This window comes from Monodon monoceros, unplaced genomic scaffold (assembly GCF_005190385.1).
Source record: "Monodon monoceros isolate NGI ecotype Baffin Bay Population unplaced genomic scaffold, NGI_Narwhal_1 Super_Scaffold_10, whole genome shotgun sequence".
In the NCBI taxonomy this organism is placed as follows: domain Eukaryota; kingdom Metazoa; phylum Chordata; class Mammalia; order Artiodactyla; family Monodontidae; genus Monodon; species Monodon monoceros.
This window is the reverse complement of record NW_021703766.1, coordinates 1,148,610-1,172,736: the sequence shown is the minus strand read 5'-3', so window position 1 is coordinate 1,172,736 and position 24,127 is coordinate 1,148,610. Positions and strand designations below refer to the sequence as shown.

General features: G+C 63.7%; 1 protein-coding gene across 1 annotated transcript in view; it reads left to right on the top strand.

The window, feature by feature from the left end:
- Positions 1 to 36: 36 nt before the first annotated feature.
- Positions 37 to 24,127, top strand: part of ZFPM1 (zinc finger protein, FOG family member 1) — a 67,874-nt gene continuing 43,783 nt past the window's right edge. The window contains exon 1 of the mRNA XM_029242572.1: positions 37 to 146. Coding sequence (XP_029098405.1) covers positions 107 to 146 — 40 coding nt within the window. The 5' untranslated portion in view covers positions 37 to 106. The remainder of the gene's footprint in view (positions 147 to 24,127) is intronic.

Below are 24,127 nucleotides of genomic sequence, written 5' to 3'. Positions count from 1 at the left end.
GGGCCGGGGGCATGAGCCGCCCCGCGGCCCCGCCGCGCCCCCGCCGCCCGCCGCCGCCCGCCAGGGGCTAGAGGCGGCCGCCACGAGGGCGCGCGGCGCCGGAGACATGTCCAGGAGGAAACAGAGCAACCCCCGGCAGATCAAGCGTGAGTCAAACTTTGCCCGCCGGCCCCGACCCCCGCCAGTCCGCCCCCGGTCCGTCCCGCTCTGCCCGCGGCGCCCGCGACCTTCACCCCGCGCCGCGCCGCGCCCCCCACGCTGTGTGCCAAGCGCGCCGTAATCTAATCTCCGCTGGCGGGCCGGTCCCCCGCGTCTCGGCACCGGCACCGGGGGTCCCGCCTGGTGGGGGTGTCCGCCCAGAGGGCCGGAACGGGGTTGCTGGGGGCGCGGCCACCTCGCGGCCTGCCCCTCCCCCGCATCCCCCGAGATGGTGCGGCGATAAGGCGGCCCGATCTGGGCTCAGATAAAGTTTAAAATATTCCATTCTGCAAGTCCCATCCTGATAAGATCGCTCTGTCGGGACGGGCTGAAATTGTGATCTTATCTCGCGCGGTTGACTCTCCCAGGCTTTGTATCTAGAGGGAGAAAGAGAGAGACCTGGGAGGGAGAGGGGGCACCCGGGGCGCGTGGAAGTGCACGGCCAAGAGGCGGAGACCCGCCGGCGCCCACCCCCACTCCCGCTGGCTTGCAGAGCTGCCTGGCTTGGGGGGTGGAGGTGTAGCTACCTCAGCCCAGGCGCTGGGCTCCAGCCCTGTCTCTGGGTCTCGAACTCGAGCCTTCCCTGCCCGGGGACAGCCTCCTGGAGGTCCTCCCCTCCCTGTGTCCCAGCCAGGACTGCAGGGGCGCTGTGCTCTGGGTGGCTTGCGGTCACACACACCCTCTAGCCGAGGGGTCGGGGAGGGGTCTCCTGGGACTCAGTCCTGGGCCAGGGTCGCCTCCGCACGCGTCCAAGTGTCTCACCCGTGTGGCCCGCAGGCCACTCCCCCGGTGGGGGAGGGGGGCAGGCAGCTGCTGTGTCCACACTGATGATGCCCCCCCGAGATAAAGAGCGCCCCGTACTCTTGGGGCCACTCGGCTGCCTGAGCAGGGAGAGAGAGGGCAGTGCACAGGAAGCACGGCTCCCCACCCCACGCCAGTAATAACTTCGCGCCTCTGCTGCCAGGGCCAGAGTGCGGGGCCACATCTCCCCGGCCAGACCAGCAGGTCGCTGGGGCTGCCCAGGAGACGAAGAGGGGGCCAGACCACTGCCCAGCCCCATGTTCCCCCGCACTGCCTCTTCTGTCCACATGACCATTGCCACCAGAACCCTGTGTGCATGCTCCTGGGGGAGTGTCTACTCCCGAGGTCCCAGAGAGGGGGAAGGCAAGCATGAATCCGGGTTCCCGTAACCCGACTCCTCAGTGTGCAAGCGGGACCTGTTTTCCGAAAGTCGCTTTCTATCAAGTCAACTCAAGTATTAAAACCACCCACAGGTCCCGATCTGCGCTGGTTCTCTGGTTTCTTTTTCCCCTCCTCCCCTGTGCGCCTCTGTTCGGTCTGTTCTCGTGTGTGCGTGTGTATGTGTTTCAGCGTGATGAGAAATGCAGATAGCGCGGGCAGGGAGATCGCAGGTTGGGAGCCGATCGCCAGAGCCGATAAGGCCCAGAGCGGAGCGAGCGCCCAGGCTCAGCTGGGTCGACCGAGCGGTGCGTGTTGGGGACAGGGACCAAAGCGGGCGCGAGGGCGAGCCCCCGCGGTCCACCTTCAGCGCGCCCGGGAAGCGGGCTGGGGAGAGGGCCGGCCCTGGGAGGCGGGGCCGGGGCACCCTCCCTTCAGCCCGCGGCCCCGGGCGCCTCCTCCCCCTGGCAGATCTTGGCGCGTTAAGATGCGAGCGCTGATTGTCACCAAGCGGCGGCGCCCGCACGCCCGCCCTCTGCCGCCCGCCCTCTGCCTGCGGCTGTGCGTAGGGCCCTGGCGGCTGTGTGCCCGCCGCTCTGGCCTCACCTGCGACCAGGCCGCGGGTGTGGAGGGGAGGGGCCCGAGCGCTTGGGGCCGCCGCCCCCCCGGGTCCCCACCAAAGCCGGGGCGCAGCTGCCCGCGCCTCTGTGCGCCTTTTGTTCCGCGCAGAGATAGATGTGCCGCGCTGATAAGGCGCACAACCGATGGCGGCGGCGATAGGCGCTCCCATTTATTAACTTCAAACGTGGGAGCGGGGGAGGGCGAGGCGGGAGCGCGGCCTTGGCCGGCCAGATGGCTGCGACGATAGGCCGGGCCGCGCTGGCGGGGAGCGCGGGGCGGAGCGCAGCTCGGGACCCCCGGCGCCCTGGCCCGCCGAGGTTTCCTCCCGCCCGGGTCGATGTGAGCTCAGATAAGCGCCGGGCCGGTCGGCCGGATGGCGATCTCCCAAAGCGATAAGAGCCCTTATCTATGGCTACCAGGCCCCGCCGGGTTCGAGGCAACAACAGCGCGGGGGCGTCGCGGCTGGGGCGAGTGGGGGGCCTCCGACCTGCCGGGGAGGGGTGGAGGGGCGTGCGTCCGTTTGGGCGAGTTTTCATCCCAAACACACTTCATTGCCAGGAAGTTGATCCTCCCCCTGCGGGTGGTACAGTCCGTCAAAATGAAAGAAAACTGACTTTGCACCGGCCAGGAGCGGGGAGGAGGGGAGGGAGGACACCCAACCCTGATTCCTATTAGATGGTGTGAGATAGCAGAGTCAGGGTTGTCACCTCCAGAAGGAGAGAGGGTGTTTTCCCCCTTGAATCAAGTTGGGGTTGGTGTTCTTCCTGTCAAGTGGTAAGTGTAAGCTGCGTGGAGTTTTCTTGAAAAAAGAATCAAAGTGGCTTCTGTTGCCGAGCCGAGGTTGGGGGGGACACAGTGTGCTGGCATCTCTGAGCAGGTCCCCCAAATCAGAAGGGAAGGTCTGCTCAGACCTGCCTTCATTCACTTAGGACGTCTTCACTGAGCACTTGCTGAAAGCGAGTACGGGGTCGCAGCCACTGCCCTGGGGAGCCAGGGGGGTGGTGAGCTGACCAGGGGCCAGCAGAGAGCAGTACGGAAACCGGGGAGGTGGGGCACTGCCTGCAAGGGGGGACCCCCAGAGGGGGTCAGGAAGAGGCCAGCTGTTGGGGGTGCCTCCAGGGACAGTGGGCTAGCCTCAGTTTCTAACTCTGGACAGTGGGGACAGGAGCAAGCCCCCAGGTCAGCCTGGGGATGCTGAGGGGACCACAGAGCCCTTTTGCAGTGGGAGGGCCCCTGGGGACCATGGCTTCAGATGCCAAGTGGAAATCGAGGCCAGCCAGGCGCGGGGCTCCCGGAAGAAGTCCCAGCCCGAACAGCTGCTCCATTGCAGATGGAGGTGTTTTTCACACGTTCTCGGAGCTTGATTAAGCAAATTATTGGTGGCCACAGGATGACTCATTCACTCCGAGCTTTAAGCCACCTGCCCCGCTCTCCCCAGCAGGCAGACGCCCACCTGGAGGCTGGCCGTGCCTCTGGTGAGGGCCGGTTCCGGAGAGAGACTGGGTTGGGCCGGAAGGGGGGTGAGGTGGTCTCTCAGTTTTTATGGACTTGAGAGGATTATCTGCACAGAGCGATGCACCTCCCCCTGCCAGGTGTGGGAGGCTCCTGGGAAGCTGCCTGGTTCCCAGGGGTCACCTTGCAGTACCCACCACCCCACTGTGATGGCAGAGAAGCAAGGAAACACGGGGCTTTGGCAACCCGGCTGCCCGTAACTCGAGCCCCATGAGCAGGTGGCTGTGCCTTCTGCAGCCTGTTTCCCGTCTCTGGAAATCAGGTGTGACCTTGCCTGCCACCCGGGGGTGGACGGGCACCATGGCTGCCCTCAGCTGGCCTCCGCGCCCTCCTCAGAGCCCTGGGGGCATGGGGGCCAAGCTACATTGAGCCAGGGACCGGGGCCTTAGAGACGCAGAGACTGGCTCCCAGCCCCCATTCCCTGAACCTGGCCTTGAGCAGAGCTCTGGTGGGCGGCAGCCGGGGGCCCCGGGCCCCGGGCCCCGAGCTCTCAGGCCCTGAGGCTGGGCCTTCACGCTGGTTTTCCTGCATTCCTGGGCCTTTGGGAAGACAGACGGCTCATTTGCTCGTTAGATAGTAATAATGATATCTATAGTAGCTAATACGCACGGGGCTTACTCTGTGCCAGGCCACGTGTTATCTTAAGGCAGGTCCTGTTCTTACCGTTTACATCTTGGGGAAACCGAAGCACAGAGAAGTTAAGTTTCTCACCCAAGAAAATGACAGCCAGAGTTGGAAGGCAGGCAGCTGTGAACATCACGCCGCTTCCCACAGTCTCTTGCCTTTGTCTGCCTCTGGGCTTCCCCGGCCTCAGTCTCCACACCTGTGAAATGGGCCTCTGGCAGCAGAGGTGCCCAGGGGTCTTTCCCCAGCCCTGCCCTTGCCAAGTCTCCTGTGACCTCCCTCCGGAGATGTTTCTGCGCAGGGTAGGGGGGTGGGGTCCCAGGAGGCTTCATCCAGCCCTGCCAGTGCCCTGAGCCCCAGTCTCATCCCGCCCACCTAGCCAGCCCCTCCCCAGAGGTCACTGGGAGCCCAGCATGGCACCAGCACCGCCAGGGATTTAAATGGGTCAGTTGGGGAAGAAAGGAGGAGGGAACACGATGCCATTAATTGTACCCCTTATCTCCTGTTTCTATGCCAACCAGACGTTCCTGGGGCTTGCCGGGCTCGGGAATAACACTCCCGGGCGGACTATCTACCATCGACAGGCCCTCTCCTGGAGGCAGCTGTTGCATCCCGGCCGCTGTCGCCAGCCCCGTAGCCCCGGGCCCGGGTGCCTGGCTGGGCTCCTGCCACCGGCCCCCATACCCTTGGATCTTCCTGGCGCTGCCCCATGGCCCCTGTCCCCATTTCACAGACGGGGAGACTGAGGCCGCCATCACACGTTCACTCTCTGGACCTCACCTGCTGTTCCCTACCCAGGCAGGAGTGACCTGGCCCGAGAGGGTGGCAGGAGAGGGGGCAGCAACACCTGCGGAGTGTGCCCCGTGCCTCCGTGTCCTCGGCTTTGGCAGCAGGAGGCGGATGGCCCCGTGGGTAAGGGCTCAGCCGCCTTCAGGCCGCAGTGCATGTGTCCCTGTGAGGAGGGGAGGGCAGGCTCCCGTCAGGGCTGCCCCCTCACCAGGGCCTGGGTTCAAGCCGAGACTTGGAGGATTTCCCTCTGGCTTCTTTCAGCCCCTTCCAGCCTCAGTGCCTTCGCCTCGGTTTCCCCATCTGCAGAATGGGGATGCCGACACTGGTGGTCCCTGAGCACAGCTGTGAGCACAGACGGGAAATACATGTCTTTTCAGACAGCTGCCAGCATCCCCATCGTCCTCCCCCACAGTATCTTTGTGGTCCATCGGTCAAGTTAGATCTGTGGTTTCCAGCTTATCTGTGATGGACAAATCCCTTTTCCCAAGCTGTCCCCAGAGAATGAAACACATGCAAGGACCCTGCCTAGGAAGTGGGGCCCGCACCTGCCCCCCTCCCGTCTCTCCTCTTCGTGGCTGGCCTTCGCCTCCAGCCGTTCCAGCTACAACTTGCCAGGCAGGTGCCCGGGCTATGCACACTGCACACGTTGCTTGCCCTCTCCGGGCTGCGGTTTCCTCGTCAGAGAGGAGGGGAGTTGTCAACGAGGTTCCTCTGTCCCCCACCCACCCCTCACCTCCCCGCCTGAGCTCTGGATGGGTTTGGACCAAGCCAGCCCAGAGTTGAGGGGCTGTGGGGTCGGGCAGCCCACTGAGAGGACCCCAGGGCCTCCTGTGTCCCTGTGCCCATTTCACAGAGGAGGAGCTGGAGGCCTGGAAAGGAACGGCGGCTTGCCGAGGGTCCCCGGGCAGCATCAGTGTGGGCGGCCCCTCTCTGCCTCAGTTTGCCCCCTGGTTCAATGGGCACATCCCAGTCCAGTGCCCCATTTTGCAAATGAGGTTTTGAAGACATCAGGAGGCCGGGACTAAAGTCCTGCCTCCAGGCAAGGAGGCGATGAGGGCAGTCTGGGTCTGAGAGACGCCTGTCCTTCTCCCCCCCCCCCCCCCCCCCACCCCCCAACTTTCAACTCCAGCACCACAGCCCCGAGCTGAGTGGCCTCCGGGAGCGTCTCCTATTTTCTCATCTGTAGAACAGGGGTGACACGTGACACGGCATCTACCCCAGAGGCTGTGTCCGGTGCTCACGCGGGGCTTGGACACAGAAGGTGATGAGCAGAGCCCACCTGGGATCCCAGGTGAGATAGGGGCTGGGCTGTTGGTTGATGGGTGGCGTGTTGCTCCCACCCACCCCAGCTGTCCCTGGGACCACTGGGCGGGCTGAGGACAGGGACCTTTGCCTCCGGGCCCGGGGTTTCCATCCCCACCTGGTGCCCCACAGCAGGGAGTGGGAGCTCAGAGATCGGGGCCCGCACCGTCCTCCGAGGGCTCCGGGCTGCAGGCCAGCCCTTGTCTCCGGAGCGGGAGGCCACTGCAGCGGGGGGCTGCCACGTGGCCTCGAGTCCTGGCCTTGCTGTGACCCTGTGGGCAGGTGGCCTCTCTCCTGCCTCGGTTCCTGCTTTTGGAGCAGAAGCTTAATAAGAGCACCTCCCTCCTGGGACCTGCATGTGGGGTCCGTGAGATTCCCAGATACAAACTGTAAAGTGCAGTCCCGCAGGCAGGTCCTTGGTGGACGTGGCAGCCCTGGGAGCTGCTGGTTGCACTACTGACGTTTTGCCAGAAGCCCCAAGGGCTGGACGCTTCACACAGAGGCCTGCCTCCCACCCTCCTCCCCTTTATGTGTTAGTTTTTGAAGAGGGAGGGAGTCGTGGGCCGGGTGCCCTGACTGCACCTTAGGCGGGGCGGGCCCAGGCCCCATCAGTCCCTTTCCTGCCCAAGGGTCTTACCTGCTGTTACGATTATCATTGTTATTGACTGACCCATTTTACAGGCAAGAAAACTGAGGCCCTGGGAGACAGTAACATGCTCAGGAACTTGTGATCCAGGAGCTGGGTCTGTGGACCCCAGAGGAGGGCTGAGGTTTCTCTGGGCAGTGCCCACTCGGCCCCCCAGTCACCTGTCCTGCCCTCCTGAGTCATCCTATGTCCTCCCAGGGCCTCCTGGGCCCAGCTCCTCCCCGCCTCCCCTCCCTCCTCCCTCCCCCCGAGTCTCCTGTTTGGGAGAAGGCAGCGCCCGCTGGGGCAGGAATGTGGTGGCTGACCTTGGGCCAGAGCTGGGGCACAGATAGGCAGGCCCCTCCCCTCTACCTCCTGTCCCTCGATCTGCCTCCCCTGGGCCTGCCGGCTCCACAGCCGTGTTTTCCCCTCCCGTAAAAGAGGTGATGGGGCCCTGGTGTGCAGCTTCCGCGAGCCCCGGCGTGGGGCGAGCTTGGCCCTGGCCCCAGTGCTCCTGGTTCCCACGGGCCCCACCCCAGGGCTGGAGCGGGGTGGGGACAGAGACCCAGCCAGTCAGCCTCAGAGCCTACCCCCTGTAAGCACTTCGCCGACGTCCCCTCCTGTGATTCTCCATACACCCACTGAGGTTGGGGTTCTCAAACCATTTTGCACCCCAAAAAGAGGATCAGAGAGGGTGGGTGGTTGCACCAGGGTCACACAGCACTCGAACGATGTGGAGATGGGGTTGATGGGGTAGTCTGTGCAACCCTGTGCCAGCTGCTAGACACCCCCAGAAGTGGCGGGCGGGCTGCTTCCTGGGAGGAGGGGGCTCTGCACTTGGGTGGCTGCCGGAGCTTCCCTGCGGTGGGGCTCTTGGGCTCTGCCGGGAGGCTCACCTTGCCTCCCTGAGCCTCAGTCTCCACCTCTGCAGGACGGGGATGTCTTGGGGACACCAGGCTGGGTGCAAGTCAGTTGGTTCCCCTACAAAGTACAGCTGTGATGCTGAGCTCGCAGGCAGCGAGGCTGGTGAGACCTTACAGCAGAGGTCCAGCCTGGGCCAGAGCCTCTGCGTCGTCTGTCGTTTGTCAAAGTTAAAATGAAGAGGAAGGGGGACACCTCTCCCCTCCCCCATCTCCCTTGCACTGCTTCCTGTCAGTTCCTCTTGGTGTCTCACTTCAAGCCCTCCAGCTTTCCCGATCTGCCCTGACCACTTGCACCTGCCACAGCCTCCTGCCTTCATTTCCCTTTTCTCCACCCTGCAAGTCAGACCCGGGGAGCGGGAGGCCAGGGGGCCACAGGGCCGGGGGTCTCGGCTCCTTCCTGCGGTGGGCAGCGGGGAAGAGCTGCTAGAGAGCCCTCCACTGGAACAGCGGGCCCATGCTGCACTGCTGGACTCTCAGCCCCCAGGGAGGGCTTGGTGGGCCTGGGGAAGCCCCTCGCTGCTCTTCGGGCTGCTCTGGCATCGGGCCCTCGGCCCCTTGCAACGAGAGACAAAGCTGAGGCTTCCCCCATCTGACCCGAGTTTACTGGGGCCCCAAGCTCATCCCGAGACTAACCCCAGCTCATGGTCACTGGTCATTAGAGCAGGCGTTAGCTGAGCATTTACTAAGCCCCTGCTGGGTGCCCAGCACTTAGAGCCGTGAGCTCACGTCCTCCCCTCACAGCCTTTGAGGGGGGCTCAGCAGTTAGCCCGGTGCATGGAGGGGAAACTGAGGCTTAGAGGGTTTAAAGGTCAGACTCAGGACCGCGGCTCGAGCTCCCCACCCTGGGAGTGAGGAGAGGATGGCGACGGTTGTGGTGTCCAGGGCCAGAGCTCTCCCTGCCGGGCTTGGTGCCACCCATGTTTACATCCAGGAAACTGAGGCTTTCCTGCTGTTCCAGGCAGCGTCCAGCTCTGGTCTCCTTGGTGGCTGTGTGACCTTGGGCAAGTCCCTACCCCTCTTGGGCCAAAGTGGCCGCTGCCCAGCCTTCCAGCTGCAGGAGAGAGACCAGAGCCACAGCTGAACCGGCACACGAAGGCCAGGCCCTCCTGGGGCAGTTCCTGGTCACATGGGACCTCTAGGCAGCAGGTGGGGGGTGGTCCTCGGGTGAGACTCTCGCTCCGCATCTCAGCTTAAGTGCTCCCAGGGAATAAGTGGATTTGGAGGCCCTTTCCTCTGAATGGGCAGATGTGTTCTGTTTATGGGCCCTGGGTGCCCCATCCCCTGGGGCATCCCATGCCGGGGCCCTGAGGGCAGGCAGGAAGCCCCAGCATTTTAGGGCCACACTGAGCGTACCCCGAGCCTCAGGTCGGGACCTGCAGGCGCAGAGCCCACCAGGATGTCCCCACCCTGCTGGCTTTGTAGCTGATGTTTCCCCCTCCTGGGGCTTGGGGCCTGGAAGAGGCTTCCAGCAGAGGTGATGGGGACCCTGCGGGCCACAGGGCAGGAGGGCAGGCTGCCCACACCCCGGTCCCCCCACCATGCCCCCACACCACCCACCCTTTCCACTTCATGGGCCTGGCATGGCTCGGGAGGGCCTGGGACCACCCCAGCCCCACTGGGGCTCTGAGGTGGCCTCCTGCCTCAGTTTCCCCTCCTGCACAATATGCACACACCCAGCTCCGCCGAAACCAGACACTTTCCCAGAGAGCAGAGGGGCCGCCCCCCGCCACACACACACCCTCACTGCAGTGGCCTTGATGGTCAGTGGGCACCCAGGCCCTCATGGGCCCTGGCCAGGTCCTCCTCTCCATCCTGGCTTTGCCCGCCGGGGCCTGGTCCGCCCGAACTGTCTCCCCGGTCCAGGCCTCTGGCAGGCGCAGGTTTCAGCTCCCGTGATAACTCGGAAAGTTGAACTGGCCCCATTACCGCGCCGAGATGGTTGGCGAGATATGGCCTTGATAATGGGGGAGATACGGCGTCTCCGTGGCCAATGGCCCAGCCTCTCCACCCATTAACATTCCCCACCAGCGATCCCTCGCGCTATCTCCTCCATTTCCACTCCTCCCGCAGATAAGAATGGAAATTCTGACTTCATAGCTCACTGATTAAAGTGTCTGGATTTCTTGATAATACACAGATAAATTATGTTTTTGAAAAAGAAGGTAGGGAGGAGGGTGGGCAGGGCGGGGGCCGTCTCTCCCGGCCTGTCCTGTCCCCCTGGGCCGGCCATCAACCTTGGCACGTCCAGCCTGCACCTCCCAGGCCTCTGCGCAAAGGCAGTGTCCACGGGCCGGGCTGGGGAGGGAAGGTAGAGGCCTCTGCTGGGAAAGGCAGCAGCAGCGGCAGGGACCGTGTTGGAGGGAACGAGGGCCAAAGGTTGAGCCCTCGTGGGAGATTTAAACCTCACCAGCTCACCGGAGCTGGGTGTGTGGACCCGGCTGCCTTGCCTCTGTCTCCTGGGACGTATCTCTGGGCCTCGGTGTCCTCATGTGTCAAATGGGCCCAGGCTTGGGTCTCTCCTCTCTCTCCCTGACCCCTAGAACAAGCGGTGCCTACACAGTAGGTGTCTGGTCAATGTCAAGGAACCCGGCGGAGCCCCACTTGCCAGTTAGCTGGAGAAGGGGAGGGGCTCCCAGCTCTCTCTCCCCGCCCGGTCCCCAGCCACCCTGCCTTCGGAGGCCCGCCCGGCTGCCACGTGTGACGGCTGGCGCCCTGATGGGACTGCGGTGCCATCTCCGCGTCTGTCTGGGTAAAGCTGCCTCCTTCAGCGGATGAGATCCGGTGCTGATGGTGCGATGAGTGCGATTAGGGCCACCGTGGGACTAATCCTCCCCGCTGAGGGACAGGTGCGGCAGCCATGGGCGAGGGGACGCTACAGAGGGGAAACTAGGCATCCTCGCCCCCTCGATGCAGAAAGCCCGGCAGAGGAGCTGCCTGGGGCTCCCGGCAGGCGCAGGACAGCCGGCCATTTTCCCTGCTTTCTGCATTTATTTTTTAAGCAACTCTTGAGAAACGAGATTCTCTGTGGTCCCAGAGACAGGAGACCTGACTGGACAGTCAGTGACATTTCTGGGTGGCTCTGGGACTCCACGCTTAAAATCCGAATGGAGCCATTGTTAGCTGATAGCTCCCTTCCCTGAGCGCTTGCTATATGCCAGGCCTGGGCGTGACCTGTGTTATCCTTTAGAGTCCTCCCGGCATCCTGGGAGGGGCACCTCTGACCTCATTTCTCCTCGGAGGACTCAAGGCTCAGAGAGGTTGAGTAACCCACCCAAGGTCACACAGCATGGGAGGAAGCTGTAGAGACCTGACTTAGAGGCCTGGTCAAGGTCTGGGTCTCCCTCTTGGCTGCAGGCTCTGGGGATGTTGGCGGCCATGAGCTTCCACCTGCCCTAAGAGGACTGCCCTCTCTGTTTTGGGGGAAAATGCCCAGGCACAGAGAGGGTGAGTGACTGCTCAGGGCCACACAGCCCTGTCCAAGAGCGATGGATGATGGGGCGGCTGCTCCTGCTTGCATCTGGAGGTCATTTCATCTGTCCTCAGAAAATGGGCCCCTTTGGTGATAAAGTTGGTTTCTTTCTGTCTTTGGGGTTTTATTTTGTTTCAGTATTCTAAAGGAAGTCAGCTATTTCCAGTAAAGTGGGTGCGTATATGGCGGAGGGGGACCAGCGTAGGGTGGGGTGACTGGGTCTGAATCCTGCCGCCTGGGGAGGGCGACTGGGCAAGTGACTTACGGCTTCCTCACCTGTGCAGTGGGTGTGACTGCACTTCCGGCCTCCTCGGCCTTTGAGGCAGGAGACGGGAGAGAAGCAGGGAGAGCATCCTGGGACACATGCTTTGGGGACGCGGGGTTCTCTCAGGGCACCTGCGGGGGTGCCTGCTGCACCTCCTCCTCGAATCCCACCAGCATTCTTCCTGGGCTGCTTGTGGCAAATGGCTCCAGGTTGCAGAGGCCCAGGCCCCTGTGCTCTCACACAGTGACCTGGGTGGTTCTGGAACATCGGTCCTGTGGCTCTGGGAGCCCTCCCCTTGGACCCTCTGCTTTCACCAGAGCCAGAGAGAGTGCAGAGGGAGGCTAGGGGGTCCAGCCTGCCCCCATCGCTGTGGCTCACAGGCACTTCCCTGTTCTGAGCCTCCGTTTCCACATCTGTAAAACGGGGCTGAAGACACTAAGACCTGCCCCACAGGCGCCGGGCTGGGAGTCAGTGGCCTGGGAGTCAGTGGCCCCTCTGGTCATCTCCCCTGGGGCCTCCCTGTCCCCGCCCAGCCGTGCCCTCCCAGGGCGCACAGGACTTCTCAAGGAAGGAGCTCAGTACCTGCTCTGCAGACCACCACCTTCAAGGCCAGGGAGGCCCAGGTTCAAATCCCGGGCCCCGCACAGCCTTACGGTGTCACCTCTCTGGGCCTCCCTGCCCTCGTCCTAAAACAGGAGTCAGCCCTCCTCAGGGCCCTTTTGCAGGGCTGATGAGAGGGATCTGGGTTCTCTCTCGGGGGCAGATGCTCCCCTGCCACCGCTGCCCTGTCACCCATCTCAGTGGTGACACCGACCCTCGGGACCCCTGCCCTTTCCAGCCAGGAGCTCCGGGCCTGGACACTGGGTGTGTTAGACACAGAGGGAGGGAGCCTGAGAGGGAGGCCCCTCGGCTCGGGTCCCGGGTGTGGGGGTGGGCTGGGGGGTGTGTTCCGCCCCCTCCCCCCCCAACCTGAAAGAAAGAAAAGGGAACTGCGATAAAGAGCAGATAGGCTTGGTGGTGGAGCAGCCCTATCGCTGTTATCTATCTGCCTGCCTCTCCGAGCGGTTCTGTTGTTTCCTCTTATCTCACCCACCAAAATGCCAGGAACAAAGCCTGTGCACATGCGCTCACACACACTCACACACCCGCGAGCCCACCGCCCTGCAACTCAGAGCCGCGAAAATGGTGCCACTAGATCTAAGGTGAAAGCAGGGGGACCGGGTTCTCGTAAAATCATCATCAATGTCTCCATCACTTCGCAAAGGAAGCGGAAAAATAGCCCTCCCTGAGACGAGGCAGCGAAGAATAAGAAGTGGCCCTACAGGCCCTCCCTGGAGGGAAGGACCGAGGCTAGGGGTGGGCAGCCAGGACTGGAGGCGAGGTCCCAGCTGTGCTGCTGCGTCCTGGCTGTGTGACCTTGGGTCAGTGTCTTTCCTGCTCTGAGTCATTCATAGTGGCAGGGAGGGGGATGATTTAAGGAAGTGCCTGCACTCTAACCAGAGTTCTCCCCGAGCAGCAGACCTGGGGCTAAGATGGGTCACCCTGAGCCTGGCACCCCTAGAAGCCACCCCCCAGAACCTGGTCCTCCCACCAGAGCCCCTTAGCCCTCAGGCTCCCTGGAATGGCCCAGCAGAGCCAGTCTCCCCGAGAGCCAGCCCAGGGCCCTCAGAGCCCAGTGCCACCCCCCCATCCCACCCAGCATGGTCTCCCCAGAATCGAGCCCCCCACGCCCCACCCCCACAGCCAGGGAACCCAGGGCCTAACCTGTGTGTCCTCAGCCAATGGAAATGGGCATGCAAATGAGCAGGAGTGAGGCCTAGGGATTGGCTAAGCACTGTGGGGGGGGGGCGGGCCTCCTGCAGGGGGGCCCTTAGTGTGGGGAGACACTGTCCTGGGCAGGACCTTGCCCCAGTGATGGAAAACTGGGCGCAGGGGGATGGACAGGCAGGCCTTTGGGTGACCTCCTGCTGACCTGCAGAGCCCAGACCCCCACAGCCTGAGTTGGGGGGCCAGGACTTGGGCACTCCCGAGATCAGTGCGGCCAGCTCCCCTCCCACTCCACGTGTCTGGGGCACCTCCAGCCCCTGTGCGTGCTGTCCCCTCCCCCTCTGCCCTCCCCCGCTGGGATTTTCACCTGGACCCTCCCTCTGCCGGCCCCGTGTAGCACCAGGCTGGGGGCGGGGCCTCCGCACCATCCTAGGGAGTCACGGTCCAGCCCCTTTGCCAAACCTGCCTCTCGGTCTGTACAACGGGAGGGCCTGGCCTGTCTGCATCCAGGGTTTCTGTGTGCTCCCTGGGCCTGTGTCCCCATTCACACAGTGAGGGCTCACACAGGAGGTTCTCCGGGGCGTCCTCCTCTATCTGTGGCTGTGGTGTGTTCTGGAAACAGGGTTCTCCACAGCTCCCATTTTAGAAATCTATCTGACAAGAGGCCATGTCCATAGGAAGCGTTCAAGAAACTTGGGGGGATTCTCACGATGTTCAAAGGCACTTTGCACCTCTGGGATGTCTTGTTGGCAAGATGGGGCCCAGAGTCCAGCCAGAGGCCCCCCCAGCTCCCACGGCACCCACAGGGCTCTGCGACCTGAAATGCAGCCACAGGCGTGGGCGTTTTTCAAAAATGCATACGTGGAAAGTAGCAGAGGGGCGAGGAGGGAAGGAGTTCGGGCTGAGATCAAGGGGAAGGAAACGGGGAGGGGGCCGTCAGACCAGAACCAGACTGCCGCTGGGCGACCACGGCGGGGCAGCAGCTCTGCCTTCCCCAGCACAGCGCAGGGCATACAGCAGGTGCTCCATAAATACTCCCTCGACCGGGCTCTAAATCTGCTCCCCACCCTGGGCCCTGTCCCAGGGGAGCAAAGCAAAACCAAGGAACAGAGGGAACTGGAAGGAAAACAGCCCCTGCAAGGGGTCGTGGCCACGTGGGTCGTGGCCACGTGGGTTGTGGGCAGAGCCTCGGCTTTGCTGCTTCGGGGCTGGCTGCCTGGGAACAGGGGTGGACGAGAGACTAGGCAGAGGCAGATGACGTGTGGGGGGAAGAGCGTTCCTGGCAGAGGGAACAGCAGAGGCAAGAGCCCTAACCGGGAAAGAGGCGTGACGGTTGGGGAGAGAGGACAGCAGCTGGGACAGGCCTGGTGCTCGGTCTGGGCTCACTGGGTATTCCTGGATGGGGGCGGGGGGGGGGCGGGGGCGCCAGGCTGCAGGGGTTGGAGCCAGGCCAGGGAAACCTTGGCCCCCTCCGTGGGAGAGCAGCAGAGCTGGGCCATGACCGGCTGCAGAGGTTTGCCTGGGACCGTTCACGGGACCGGTCAGCTCATCTGACCTCCGTCATGGACATGATCCCTGGCATCTCCAGCCCCGATCCGTGGACGCAGGACCAGACCCCGGCAAGCCCTGGCCTATCTCTGCAGTCAGCAGTGGCCTGGAGCAGCGTTGTGGGGCAGACGCGTCACTGTGGAGGGCTGTGTGTCTCTGAATCCCTAAGGAAGGGAACAGGCACTCAGGGAGCACCTGCTGTGTGCTCCACGGCACTGGGCGGCAGACTCGTGTGTGTGTGTGTGTGTGTGTGTGTGTGTGTGTGTGTGTGTGGTAAAATACAGATAACACAGAACTTACCGTTTAGCCATTTCAAGTGTGTACCTTAGTGGCAGTAAGTGCGTTCATGAGGCCGTGCAACCATCAACACTATCCATTTCCAGAAATTTTCCGTCTTCCCAACCGAAGCTCTGTCCCCATGGAACACTGACTCCCTCCTCCTTCCAGCCCTGGGCGACCTTCCTTCCACTTTTATCCAGGAATTTGAAGCTGTTGTTTTAACTCCCAACGTTTCAGTTGAGGAAACGGGCTCAGGGAGGTGAGGGGCCTGCCGGTGGGATTTAAGCCCAGGTGCACCGCCGCCCCCAGCTTCCTGGACACTGTGGCTCTGGGCCCCATGGAGACGAGGGATGCACTGGGCCAGGAGGTCTGGAGTCCAGCCCTGCACAGCCACCACCTCCCCGTGGGCCCAGGAAGCACCTCGGGACCTCAGTGGGAGCAGAGTAGATTGGCTGCCTATGACCCAGGCGCACCCAACAGGGAAACAGGCCCGCCCAAAGGACCCTGCTTCTTCCTTCCTTGCTGCACGCCATCCCCGGGGCACTGGAGAGACACCTGGGGTAGTGTGGCCCCAAGTCTGGACACTAGAGTCTCCCAGGCCCGGTGTACATCCCGCTGCTGATCTGCAGAGCATCAGGAGGGCCTGCCTGGAGGAAGAGGAGCTAGCCACCCCCCAGGGCCGTGGCACCATGGTGTGAATGAAACCCAGAGCCCAAGTGGGCGCGGGAGTCCCCGTGACGAGAAGACCCTCTCACGGGGGCCCTAGTATGGGACCCGGGGCAGTCGTGCCCGAGGGCTGGGTCTGCAGATGAGCCCGGGCAGGCCTGCCCTCCTGGTACCTGGCCACGGGCCCCAAGGGGCTGCAGCCCCAGGGGTGAGAGCTGAGGAGGGCTCGGCACCCGGCCCATCCCCCTCAGGGTCTCCCGCCCCGCCTATCAGATGGCAGGGCCCTGTCACACCGGAGCCTCATCCCCTACCAGGAAGCCGTCTGCCTCTGTCCATCTGACGGCAGGCCACGCGGGACGGCTCCATGAGCTGCAGCCCCACTCCCATCTGTCAGTCCTTATCGGCCCATCCGGAGAGAACCACTCCAGAGCCTGCGGCCCCGTTCTCGGGCACGACTCCCGTCTCCTCCTCCCCGGGCCTCCGTCATACTCACGGCTCTATGCCGTGGCCTCGGCCACCCTGCCACGTGCCGTGGCCTTGACCGCCACTCCCGCCCCGCGCTGTGGCGTCGCCCCTCCCCCTCCCCACCAGTCACACGTGGGGTCTCTGCCACATGCTCCAAGTGCGTTCTTGACAACCGCCTCGGCCCACAAGTGGCCTCGGGGCCCTCCCCGCCCCACCCAGGCCACGTGGTCTGCACCCCTCCCCCGAGGAGCGTTCGTAATCGGTTCTCCAGAGTGAAACAATCTCGTGTAATCTATCAGCGGCTATCGGGCCCATCGGAGGGCCGGGAGTGGCCAGGCCCGGAGATGGCGCCAACCTCTAGCGTTGATAAAGTTTCCGAGTTCAGCAGTGATGAATGTTGAGTAAGCGCAGGCCGCCGATAGGATGTTGACTTGGCAGCCCTGCGGCTCCGGCTGAAACCAATCTCTCCCCTATCAGCCGGGCTGGGCTTTCTGGGCTTTCTCAGGCCCCGCTCTTTCTTCCCGCCTCCTCTGCTCCCCTTTCTCTCCGCCTTGCCCGCCTGGGCCCCTGCCCCCAGGGACCGAGGTGGGGGACCAGTCCGCTGGCCCTAGCCCGAGAGACGGGACAGGCTCTGGGCAGGGGAGGATGCGGAGCCAGACCAAGGAGGTGGCAGAGAACTGGGGACTGCCTGGAGGCGGTGGCCGGGCCTCAGCAGCTGCACGCTGGAGTCCTTCCTGCAATCCAGCATCCACATTCTTCCGCTTAGTTTCCCACGGTGCCGAGAATAAACCCCGGCCGGCCACCCTGCTGCTCCGGCTTCTCTGCCTCTCTCTCAGCCTTGGTGCTCTTTCCTCAGCCGCAGCACCCAAACCCACCGAACTCTCTCCCGATTCCGGGACTTTGCACTGGCACTTCCCTCTGTCTAGAGTTCCTCATTCACAGTCACAGCTTAAATACCGCCTCCTCCGAGGAGCCCTCAGTGACCACTCCCACACCCACCCACCATTCTTTATCCTGTACCCATCCTGGCCCTTCATGATACCCAAGGTGTGTGTTCACCACCCACCCAGACTGTTTACCCCCATCTGGACCTGTTTGCTCACAGTTGACCCAGCACATGGAAGGCCTGGTGGAAGGAATCACGGTGCTCCTGCGAAGGACCCCCATCCGGGGTCTTTATCTCCTGCAAAGCCCTTCCCTGTCCGCACTGACAGCGGCTCTGTGAGGTCGGTGGGTTGATACCCATTTCCCACATGGGTAAACCAAGGCCTGGGCAGGTACCCCGGGCACAGCGCAGTCTCGGTTCTGCTTGGTCCTGAAGAGCCGTGTGGCCCGAGGTGCTGCTCTGTAAGGGTGGCTGCTCCTTGCCCCGCTGCCCTCTTTGCCCCGTGGAGCCGGTTTCCCCACAGGCTGGCGCTGATGCGGGTCCTGGCAGAGCTTCATAAACTGTCGAGGGCTGTGCACACTTGTCTCGGGGTCTGAGCCAGCGGGAGCAATAGTTCCTGGAGGGAGGGGCCCTGGGCGCCAGCTGCTTCACACCCCTGCTGACCCCCTACCACAGCCAGGGGAGCAGACGGACACCCCCCCGTTGCCTCAGGGAACAGTCCGAGGGGGCAGACGGCAGTCACACAGACCAGGGAGGGGGGCTGCCCACAGGGGAGGGAGGCCTTCTCCGAGGCTCAGGCTGTGTGGCGCGGAGCCAGGAAGGGACACTGAGGCTGAGTGAGGGGAGAGGAGGCCTGGGAGCCACACAGACCTGGGTCCAAGTGCCCCCCAAGCAGGCCCCCATCTGTACAAACAGGGACGGTGGGTTTGGGGGGCGGGCCTCGGCGAGAATGCAGGGCTCGGGAGGGGAGAGCAGGTGGCAGCCCGTCGCTCCCGTAGCTGTAAGGCCTTGGGCAAGCTTCTTTACCGCTCTGTGCCTCGGTTTCCCCACCTGGACGTTACAAGGATCAGAAGTCCCTCGTGGATGAGCCTAGAGCCCGGCCTGCTGCAGAGGCTGCCCGAGCGCTTGCTCTGCCACCGTCGTCATGGTCATGGTGATGGTGGCATTACTCCTGCCTGGGACAGGCCCAGCGCTGCCCGTGGTCCCTCCTGCCCTGTGCGGCCTCGAGGGGTGATGCGTGCCGGGGATCCGGGCGTGGCCCTGGGGCCGGGGCACTTAAGCCCCCCAAGTTCGCCCGTCGGTTGCAGGCTGGCCACAGGAGGAAGTGGTGGTGGCTGGGGGTGGTATGTGGTGCAGACCCCCGGGTGTCAGCGCCCCATCTCCCCGCATCCTGTGGAGCCCCCATACTCACCCAGGCCTCAGAGCCCCAGGCAGGGCCGGCCGGCTTATTTTCCGCCAGTGGGGGCAGGTGGCCCGCTCAGGGTCCCCGGGGCTGAGTCCCTAGTCACACACACCCCCAACAAGCAGGCTCAGCCCCCAGGCTCCCCTCTGGGGCCATGCCAGACTCCCCCACCGCCACCACTGTGGACCCGGGTGGCCCCCAGCCATGCCCGGCTCTGAGCCCACCTGTTCCCCTCCCCCACCTGTCCCGCAGTCACCAGAGTTCCTGCAGCACCTACTGTGCACCAGAGCTGGGGATGTCCCAGTCTCCAGGTACAGAGACGGAGAAGGCAGTGATGGAGTAAGTGTGCAGCGAGAAGGCGGACTGTTCTGAGCCGGGACAGTTCAGGCCAGGACGGCCTCGCCAGAGCCAGGGGAGGGCGGGCACTGGCGTGGGTCGGGGTGGACCGCGGCCCACAGTCAGGGCTTCAGAGACGGAGAACCGAGGTGCACTCCACGCCCTTGCAGCCCGGTTGCCAGACCTCCTGTGAGGAAGCGAGAGCACAGATGTGAACAGCAGGGGTCTGGGGGAGAGACAGGGAAGCCAGGACAGTGCACAGCCAAGCGGGGGTGCCAGGCGCTGCGCCAGCCAGGGGTGTGGAGAAGTGACTGGGAAAGGCAGTCTCAGATCCTGACTGACCCCTGCAAAGCTTTGGAGAGAAGCGGGTGGGGATTTGGGCTGCTGAAGTGTCTCTTTGTTGAGCCTGGGCTACAGGGGGCCCTGGGTTTTGTCCGGGTTACCTAGGACTGTCCTGCTCATCTTTCAGTGAACATGCCTCCAAAAGGTGAATGACACTTAAAAGGATGGATTTTTTTGTATGCAACTGATACCTGCCTACGATATTTTAATGCGTTCAAAGCTGAAGTAGGTTGCAGCACTCGTGTTCCTTAGAGTACGGGGTCCCTGTTCCCGGAGAGCATGGGGCCTCCGCTGGCCTCCGCTCTGAGCACCCAAGTTCTTCCTCGACGCCGAGGGCTCTCCTCGCCCTCCCACGGCCCAGAGTGTGTTGTGACGCGGCTGGCCTCTCTCCTCGGCCTGGCTTACTCAGGACGGCGTGCCACCAGCACCTCCCGGGCGTGGCCTGGGTGCACGTGGGCGAGGAGGCTGCGCACATCAGTCCAGCTCACAGGCTGGCAGCAAAGGCAGGTGAATCCACGGCCACTCAGCCACAGCCGTGTTGGGGGCCTGCCCACCCAAGGCGGGGACCAAGCCTGAGAGGCCGAGGGTCCGGGCTCATGTCTGCTCCTCTGGAAGGAGAAGTGAGCCCCCTGCTGCAGGGTGCACCCGAGCACCATCCAGCCGACCCTTGGCGGGGAGTCAGGCTGCCCCCCCCAGCGCCCTCCCGTCTCCCCTGTCCCAGGGCCACGCCTGCCACCGGGTATCGGGGCGGGGGGCAGGACCAGCGTGGGAGGGCATCTGGACCCAGGCCCCCAGCGCACACGGAGGTTCAGACCCTCGCCCTCCCCTCCGCGGGGCAGGCTGCCCTCTCGAATAAGCCAAGATTATCTCGCCAACATCCTCTTTGTGGTCGCCCTGGCTGTCAGCAGGAACTGATCCTGGGTTGATGAGGGCCGCTGGCGGGTCACAGTGGAGGCCTGTGGGCCCCTCCCAGCCTGAGCTTCCCGAGGAAGAGAGGCCCCCCCACCCCGTGCTCCGCGGGGGGTCCCGCATCTCGTCCCTGTGGCCGTGGGTGCACCTTTATCGTAGGGTACAGCCCGCTAGGGGCAACGCCGGCTGTACCTTCCATGGCGTGGGCTGTGGGGCGGGGTCTCCCTCCGTCCTCCTGCTGGGCACTGGGGGAGGGCAACAAAGCATCAGAGCAACACCCCAGTGGACAATGCAAACAAATGTAAGGCTCCAGGGATGACCCCAGTGTGGGGAGAGATTTCATGGAGGTAGGAGGAGGCCTCAACCAGGCAGGGGGAGCTGTCCTGGCAGAGGGACGGCGTGGGCTAAGGGCCCAGGCCTGGAGGGGCGTGGACAGCGGAAGCAGTTTGGCTGTCATCCAGGGAGTGAGGGTGGAGGGAGCGGGGAGGAGCTGGGAGCCAGGACGGCCCTGTGCTAATGGGCCTGGACCTCCTGCCAGAGCGGCCCGGAGAGCAGTGGGCAGCTTCTAGCCACGTTTGGGGGGTGGACATGAGGTGGACCCTCCGAGGGTGTCCAGCATCCGTGCTGGGCCTTGGTACCCTAGCGGGAGGGTGGGCACAAGAGGACCCACAGGCGCCCAGGGGGCCTCCCAGATCGTCAGCCTCCCCCCACGATGCCTGCACCCATGCTGTGCGAGCTTCTCAGGGACCATGGGCCGGGACCCACCTTCCTTCTAAGTGCTGGCAAAAGTTTTAAGAAGTTCTGGTTAAATGGGACCCTTTCTAGGCCCTGGTGACCTTCCCTGGGGCCGAGGACCTGCCCCTGTCTGCCCGCCTCCCCCCTTTGCCCCTTTCCTGGCAGCCCTGGGCTCTGAGGCGTGGGACACCCCTGCCCTTCACCAGAGCCCCGTACGCTGGGCTCCGCCTGCTGCCCCGTCCCTGCTGGGGGCTCCCCTTCTCGCCCGCTTCTCTCCATCCAGCTCAGCCTGGAAATCAGCCCAGCTCCTTGTTAGAACTGGGGGTAGAGAGCAAGTCACATGGTCCCGAGGGGCTGGGGCCGCCTCTGTGCTCGGGGCCTCTGTTTCCTCGTCCCCCAGCCCCAGCTGGACCAGAGCCCGTCCTGGCTGGAGGGGCCCAAGCCCCCGGGACACAGCGCAGCCGCCCTCAGGGAGAACAGGGCTGTCCCCACCGCCTCCTGTCCTTGCCGTGGCCCGAGCTGCCCCACTGCCCGGCGGTGGGAAAGTCTGAATCTGTTGCTATTTTCTCTCTGTTATCGGGCCCTTATCTGGCTGCTGTGTGCTGCCCAGAGGCCAGGGTCTCTCCCTGGCAGCGCCATGCCCCCTCCCGCCCACCGGCTGACCAGGGCCAGTGGGACAGGAGGCCGGGCCATCCGCCGGCCTAGGGGGAGGTCTTTCTCTTCCACCCACACTGCCCTCCTCAGGCCCCAGACCCTCATTCCCCTCCCTCCAGCTGTGCCCCTTGGTCCCCACGCCCCCGTCCATGCCCCGCCCCCCATCGCACCCCCAGAGGGGCAGGTGTGGCACCTCCCCGGAGAGTTGAAACAATAACAACAGTTGTAATAATAACCCCAGGTCTGTGCTCGGCACCCACTGGCACCACATTGCTGAACCCTGACCCCAGCCCATGACAGGAGGCTGCTATAACCCCCAGCTTTCCGTGAGGAAGCTGGGCTCGGGGAGGCGTGGCCTGCACAAGGCCACAGGCCTTGGCGTCCCGCTCTTCCTTCTGCCTGGAGTGCTCTTCCCCAGCCCCGCCCGCAGGCAGCCTCCTGTCCCATCCCAGATCTCCGCTCACTCGTCGCCTCCTCCAGGAAGCCTTCCCTGACTGTCACTCCACCTCTCCTTGGTGGCAATGACCACACTTGCATTTTTCACGTTTCTTTCCTGGGGGGTACGTGTTGGCTGCTGCAGGGTCCCCAGGACCTTGTGCAGGGAGATGGACTCGGGGGAGGTTTCATGAGTGAATGAAGAGCGCAGGAGTGAACGGCAGTTGAGAAGGAGGCCGTGGGTGCTCAGGTCCACCGCACCCCAGGCTGTGCAGGTGGGGATGTCGGGGGACGAGCAGGGCCGCGTGCCCACCAGCGTCCACCCCACCCCCAGGCCATCGGGCCTGCGTTCATGCTCCGGCCCTGACACAGAAGGGGGCCTGGCAGGTGCCCCCACCTCTCCTTCCTCCTCTGTGCATTGGGAACACAAAGGATCTCCCCACAGAGGCATAAATGGCTGTGTAATGGCAGCCACATAGCGGGGCCGCAGGAAAGACCCACGCCCGAGGTCAAGTGCGGAGTCCAGGTGGAGGCTCGTGGGGCTTTGCTCTGGTTGTTCCTCGTAATGTTTCCAGTGGCTGGGGGGCGGGCACAGCCTGCAGGGGCCAGCGGGGTTCGGCCGGGGCCTCCAGATTCCCTGTCCCGTGCTCTGAGCCACCCCGCGCTGCACGCCACCTGGCAGGTGCACCCCAGGGCCACCTCGGGCGATTCTGCCCTCCTCAGCTGCCAGCTCCCGCTTTCGTTGGGGCAGTCATCCAAAGGACCCCCAGCTGCCTCCACATCACAGCCGGGAGGGCCATCAGTCATCGGCAGCCTGGGCCTCGGAAGGGAGTTGGGTCATCCCGCTGCACAGAGCCTGTCTCCGTAATTCAGTTTTAAAGCATGAAAAAAAGGAGTTGATGAAATTCCGCTATCAGCGCCAAGCCAATATGCAAAATATCTCACCCCCAATCAAATAGCTATTATGTTTTCATTTCCATTTCGGCGTCCGGCTTAATGAGCAGGAGACGGATCGGCTTGCGGGGCGTCTGCTCGCCGTGATAACTGAGGGGCTTTGGGCAGCGGGGGCCGTACCCAGTGCTGGTGACCACCGTCATCACCCGTGGACGCCCCCAGACAGGTGCTCGGCCTTGGGCCCAGGCCTCTCCCTCGCACCGGGCAATGGGGCCAGTGTCACCCTCACCCCAGGTCATCGGCAGGGGGGGGAGGCACGGGGCCGCACCTGGAGCAGAGGAGGGCTGTGGCCTCAGCAGTGTCCACGTGGGTGGTGTGTTTGGGGAGTCGGGCTCCTGCCGAGGGCCACAGGCAGGTCAGTCCACGTGGCCGGGCCTCCGTTGACTAATCTGCGAAGTGGGCATGACTCGGCCGCACCTCTGGGGTGTCGGAAGGCTCCCAGGCACTCGCCCATCGTGCCTGGCGTCAGGGCCTGCCTCTTGCTGGCCCTCCACCCCTGGGCTACGAGGTGGGCAGGGGGCTTAAGGGAAGACGTTTGTAGAAGGCTGAGCACGGGGCTCACATACAGGCGGTGCTTCATAATAGCAACGCCCTGCGGGGGCTGGGTGGCAGCAACTGAAGCTGCTGACGGTGGTGTTTCCTGCGCGCTTACTGCGTGCCGGGCGCTGACCGCGGCTCCACACAGGTGAAACCGAGTTTCGTCCTGCGGGGCCGGAGCCGTTGTGCTTTCCGACCACAGGAAGGTGGAGTGACTTGCCTGTAGTCACACAACAAGGACACCGCCTGCCTGGCCGTGGGTTGGCCTGGCTCAGTAGTTGGGGTGTCTGACCATAAAGGGCCCCACAGGGGTCGAGCAGGGTCCTTCCTAGCCCAGGGCACCCCGGGAAGCAGCTGCGTCTCACCCCAGCCAGTGGAGAAAGCTTCCTCCCAGGTGGAGTGGGGACCCAGGTGCACAGGTGGCCCCGGGGGTGTCGGGGGGGCTCCAGCAGTGGCTCCGAGGCAGATGTGGGGCAGGGCTGGGGCAGGATTCGCAGCGTCACATCCCGCTGTGGGCCTGGAGCCGTTTGCTGGTTGATGACTGTCTCCTGTGTTATCAAGAGTGTTAATTGTGCTGGAATGAATTAGCAGCATTAGGGTAAATTGCTGAAGCCGGCAGCCTCTTTCACGCTTTGTGCAGAGCGGGTGCCTTTGTTCTCCCATAAATGGAGCCGCCAGGAGCTCAGGGCCTCCCTGGGTGGCTGA